At 31.9% G+C, this 5851-nt stretch overlaps 1 protein-coding gene across 1 annotated transcript; it reads left to right on the top strand.

The window, feature by feature from the left end:
* Positions 1 to 2378: 2378 nt before the first annotated feature.
* Positions 2379 to 4718, top strand: LOC130800660 (proteinaceous RNase P 1, chloroplastic/mitochondrial-like). Its single transcript, XM_057664228.1, has one exon. The coding sequence runs from the start codon at positions 2518 to 2520 to the stop codon at positions 4240 to 4242; it is 1725 nt and encodes a 574-aa protein (XP_057520211.1). The 5' UTR covers positions 2379 to 2517; the 3' UTR covers positions 4243 to 4718.
* The last annotated feature ends 1133 nt before the right edge of the window (positions 4719 to 5851 follow it).

Below are 5851 nucleotides of genomic sequence, written 5' to 3'. Positions count from 1 at the left end.
CACGAAAGAAACGTATGCATCTACCTTAATTACCAACCATAATACTACATAATTAAAAAAATAAATTGATAAAATAAGTAACTATTTAATATTTAGCAAAAAATGTATAATAAAAAAAATAAGAAATAATTATTAATAAAACTAAGTACTTAAAGGTTTTAAAAAATAAAAATTAAGAACTTGAAATTTTGAAAAATAAAATAAAATCGGGTGGTACAGTGGCACAAAATGTATGATTGTCCCTATTCCAAAATTTTTATTTTTTAAATTTTAAAATACAAAAGATTCGGTTAGAAATTACTTCCACGTACCGCTTGCGTGGTGAAATTTGTTGTTCTTACACCTGAATCAAAGAAAGATGTTTGAGTGTAAATTTAATGATGTTGAAAGAGTGAAGAGTGTTATAAGGGGTTTGTAGGAAGGAGGGAGGGGGGCATATGGACATTTTTGTAGAAAAAAGAGTCGCCAAACATTAAAAAGGGTGAAGATAAACAAAAAGTGGGTTTATAAATATTGTAGTTCCTCCATTTTTTTTGAATGCACCATGGAGAAATTTTGCATTGTTCATCATTCTATAACCTAGTATTTTACATATTGCGACTATTGTACGAGAAAAAAAACATAATTATGTGTTATCTTGTTTATTAATTCGTCTAGCCGCACATTTTTATAATATTAAATTTTTGTAATTTTTAATTATGTAAAATCTAGATACAAAAATTCCAACAAATATATTAAATTGCACAAAAAGATATACAAAAAGATGTTTGGTTGTAAGTAAATAACCGAGAGATTGTAATTACAGATTGATATGTTCCTCTGATGAGAACAACATTCATTTATGTATGAAAATATACATGTAAATATTGGACACTTTTAAATATTATGCAAACTATTCTAGACTTTTATGGAAGCAATCAAAATTTTATCAAGAAAAAGCGATAAACAAAATTATTATTTTGATGAATGTTAGTAAATTTTTTTAATAATGGTAAAGCGAAACATAAAAAGGACAGTAGAAAATAAAATTTTAACATTACATGGAAAAAGTAATACGTGATGCTCAAGAAATTAATACTCCCTTCAATTCACATTAATTGTCTTGCTTGATTTTTATATTTTAACCGGTACACTAATTCAATTCTGAATATTTCTAATTATACATAATTAAAAATTATTAAAATATAAATATTCATAAATTTGCATTAAAATAAATCGAATTAGATCATACTTGACTATATTTGATAATTAGAAATAATATACAATAAAAAAGTGATTGATTAACAAGGCAAAAGAATTATAAGCCGTCTTGTATGAGACCGTCTAACAGTGGAACGACCTCATAATAAGAAGTTCATTAGCTAAAAGTTATTATTATTAGGCTATTTAATCCAAGTATAAAACATGTCTCACGGTAAGATCATTTCATACAAAAATTTGTGAAAAAAATATATAAGATAATTGCTCGGAAAGGATGGGAATAGAAGATAACTAGATAGTCCCCGTGCGATGCACAACTTTATCAAATTTTCTAGACAAATTTATATAAATTAAGAAATCAAACTTTTAAAAGTAAATTGTACATTATAGTTATATTTCATTTTACTATGAACAGTTGTATACATTACATACATTATATCATATTTTGCACTGTGCGCAATATAATTATATTTATACTTTTATTTTTTTATTTTGAATAAAAGAGCAAATGGTTCGTACCCTGAGTACAATACGAAATTATGAGTTTTGTTTAATAAAAAGTAACATACAATTTTTGCTAACAAAAATAACTATTAATAAAAATATTAAATATTATTACTATTAATAACTCACTTTAAAATTAAATATAAATACATAGAAATATGTAAAATTACTTTGTTACTTTAAACAACAAAGAAAATTTGATCTCATAAAAAATATAAGTAACTTATATAAAGATAGTCACAACCTAAATCATATTAGAATTAATCATTACATTTAAGTAACCAAGAGTATAAATAACAAAAACAAATCCTAATAAAAGTATATTATATTTTAAGCATCTCAAAATATCCAATACACTAAATAATATTCATTTAAGAAATAAAATTGAAAACATTTTATAAATAATTGAAATAAATGAAATGCAATATATAGTTCTCTAAAACATTAAATGCAATTTGACCTAAAAAGTAAACAAATTAATAAGAATAATAATATATAATAATAACTTCATTATTGAATTGTAGGTGGAAAATTTTTAATGAGAAAACAACACGTAAGTAATTTTAAAAGGTAATGAAGTCAATTTTAAAAAGTGATGAAATCATTCGTTTCACTAATAGTTTTGGAATAAAATAGATTATATATTTGATGGATTTGGGTATCATTTTGGAATTTGGCATTAGATAGAGAAACCTAATTTCCCCAAACAGTTGGGGCCGCGGAGGCCAAAAACCTTGTTCCATTTCCCCCTAATTGCTTCTCCCTCACCGCCATTAACAAGAACTCTGCAATCTCGTTTTTCATAGCTACAAAATGTCAAGACCACCTCTACTAATGAAGATACTTCTTCACAACTTCACTATTTCCCGCCCACTTTTCTCTCTTCTCCGGATCTTTCACCATTCCAACCACGCTCTAATTCCTCCTCCACTTTCTTCAAATCCTTTCTTCTCCTTCAATAACCCCAATTTTTCTTCCACCCACTTTTTCTCCGCTCTTCCACTTTCTGCTTCTTTTATTTCTCCTTCCTCCTCAATCCAAGATAGCCTTTCAAAGTCTACATCTTTACCAAAAAGATCAAAGAAAGAACGACATAAATCTCCTGAGTTCGTGCTAAAGTTGAAACTTGAAATGTGTTCTAAGCACAATGACCTTGACGAGGCTCTTCGTTTGTATAAATCTGCTCAAATTGATGGTACAACTCTTTCTGTTCAACATTATAATTTGCTTTTGTATTTATGCTCTTTATCTGCTGCCAACTGTGATGATTCTAGATCAATTCATAGTTTAGAGAAGGGTTTTGAGATATATACACAAATGTGTATTGATAATGTTGTCCCAAATGAGGCTACTTTTACTAGTTTATCTAGATTAGCTGCTGCTAAACAAGACCCAGAAATGGCTTTTGATTTTGTTAAGAAAATGAAGAATTGTGGTATTTGGCCTAAGCTTAGATCGTATGGACCTCCCTTGTTTGGGTTTTGTGAAAAGGGGGATGCTGATGGGGCTTATAATGTGGATGCCCATATGGTAGAATGTGGAGTTATGGCTGAGGAGGATGAGCTTTGTGCTCTTTTGAAGGTCAGTGTGAATGTGAAGAGAGGTGATAAGGTTTATGAGCTGTTGCATCGATTAAGAGCGAATGTAAGGCAAGTGTCTGAAGAGACTGCTAGAGTAATAGAAGATTGGTTTGTGTCTGAGGTAGCTAGTGTTGTTGGGATTGAAAATTGGGATGTGGGGAAGGTTAAGAAAGGTGTAGTTAAGGGTGGAGGAGGGTGGCACGGTCAAGGATGGCTCGGTAGTGGTAAGTGGCGGGTGGTTAAGGCGGAAATGGATAAGGGTGTGTGTAGTTCTTGTGCAGAGAAACTTGTGTGTATTGATATTGATCCTAAAGAGACTGAAAGTTTTGCTAGTTCATTGAGTTCCTTGGCATGTGAGAAAGAAAAACGAGCTAACTTTATGAACTTTCAGGAGTGGCTTCGAGTTCATGGACCTTATGATGCAGTTGTGGATGGTGCAAATGTAGGACTGATGGATGCACGTAACTTTAACTTTAGACAACTTATCAATGTCGTAAATCAGTTGCAACGCCTCAGCCCTTCTAAGAAATTGCCGCTTGTTATTCTTCATCAAGGTCGTGTTAATGGAGGGGTAGCTGAAAATCCCAATACGAAGAGGGTGTTAGCACGCTGGAGGAGTGCTGGTGCTCTTTATGCTACTCCTCGAGGTTCAAATGATGATTGGTATTGGTTATATGCTGCTGTTAGTAACAAGTGTTTGTTGGTAACAAATGATGAGATGAGAGATCACTTATTTCAGCTGCTTGGGAATACAATTTTCCCTCGATGGAAGGAAAAACATCAGGTCAGGATGACATTTTCGACAAGTGGTGTTGCGTTACATATGCCTCCACCGTATTCTATTGTAGTTCAAGAATCGGAAACAGGTAGTTGGCATATACCAACGGTTATAGGTGATGACCTTGAAACACCTAGAGAATGGTTGTGTGCTACTAGAGCTAGTAAGACTAAATCATAGATTAAGTCCCAATTAAACAACTGGATGATTGTTGTGGTTTTGGTTCATTCCTGATAGGAAAGACAGCTCTGAACATGCATAATTGCTCACTAAGCAGTATTTTGCATCACTTGGTTCTCGTCTGAAATAGAAAGGAACAATTCCTTACAAATTTGTGTTCAATTCCATCATTAAACAATTAAGAGAAAAATGTTATTTCTGTAATGACAGCATATGTTTAATGTTTTGTGTGGGAATTTAAAGATGTAGGATCATTCATCATAGTGCCAAATATGCCAACATCAGTACCAAAATATTAGTCATTTTAAGGGTTGTTTTTACTCTATTTGCTCAATAAACTTTAGGCCAGGAATTTGCAAAGCAATCTACACTTGTTCATCCTCATTAGATATAAGATACTTATTTGTTCATTTATGTACTTTATCTCTTGGTTTTTGTAGTTTTTTATTTATTCGAATAAGGAATTGAAATGTTGAGTATGTTTGTTTAAATGTAAATTGTTTATGCAATTCCAACATGACCTTAAATGAATTAGCTAATAACAATGTCTCAATGGGAACTCTTATTTGTATAAAAGATACAAATTTGTACAAATAAGAACAATGTCTTAAAAATCAATTATTAGAATAAAAGAATCAAATAAAACAGGAGATGTCATGGATAATTTGAGCTATGAAGAATTCATACTCATTGGCAAACTGATTGTCACTTACAAAGGAAAATATAAGGGTCGTGTGAATGAACTAACAACAATGTCTCAATTGAAGCAATATCAATGTAAGACACATAGCGCGTTAGGATCATAGGTTAGAGTTCATACCATAAAATATGTCCCTTGATGAGGTCGATGCACCTACTATTGGGAATAACAGTCCATTTTCTCGATTACTCGTCAATTGATGAATTGATGACACCGTGGGGTGCTATTGATGTAACCAAATACGCTCATGTCGCACTTACAATGAACAACTTTTTAAGTATTATTTAATCTTCTAAATTTGTTCAAATATGTCATTGTCTTTTTATTGATTACAATTATTGAATCTGCATGCATATTGGAGTGACTTTCCGTCATTCATTCCGTTTGGGAGCAACCAATTAAGGACATTGCACATGGCATCCTTCAAGATACTTTGGTTTAGCAATTTATTTCTGACATTGAAGAGCCTGCTTAACTTGTTGCCGACAAGGGGTCAAACTTTGTTGCCACCTATGGACGTTCATTTGGACAAGCTTTATTTGTCATTTCCACATGATGGTGTAGGGTCGCCGATAGTCAAGTACCAGTCTCATCCATGCCCGATCATCTCATCTCATCCTTTTACTACCGTTAGAGAAAATTAGACGAGGTTGATAAGGATTAGGAGATTATTATGGATATTAAACTATTTTATTGTATATATTTCACTCTTGTATATATTATGTTGAACTATTATTGCTGCACCATGTGTGACATGATGCAGGTTTCTTACACATTCAAGACTATGTAATAACTTATGCAAGCAAGCAAATGGTTTGTGTGCATGACTATTCAGCAAGTGCAGCAGCAGAATATTGTACACAAGTTAGTACAGCAGCAGCAGAATAGGGAGGAAAGCCATAGAAACAG

The sequence above is a fragment of the Amaranthus tricolor genome, chromosome 15, assembly GCF_026212465.1.
Source record: "Amaranthus tricolor cultivar Red isolate AtriRed21 chromosome 15, ASM2621246v1, whole genome shotgun sequence".
Taxonomy (NCBI): Eukaryota; Viridiplantae; Streptophyta; class Magnoliopsida; order Caryophyllales; family Amaranthaceae; genus Amaranthus; species Amaranthus tricolor.
Note: the sequence above shows the minus strand (reverse complement) of the source record. Positions and strands in the feature narration are given on the sequence as shown.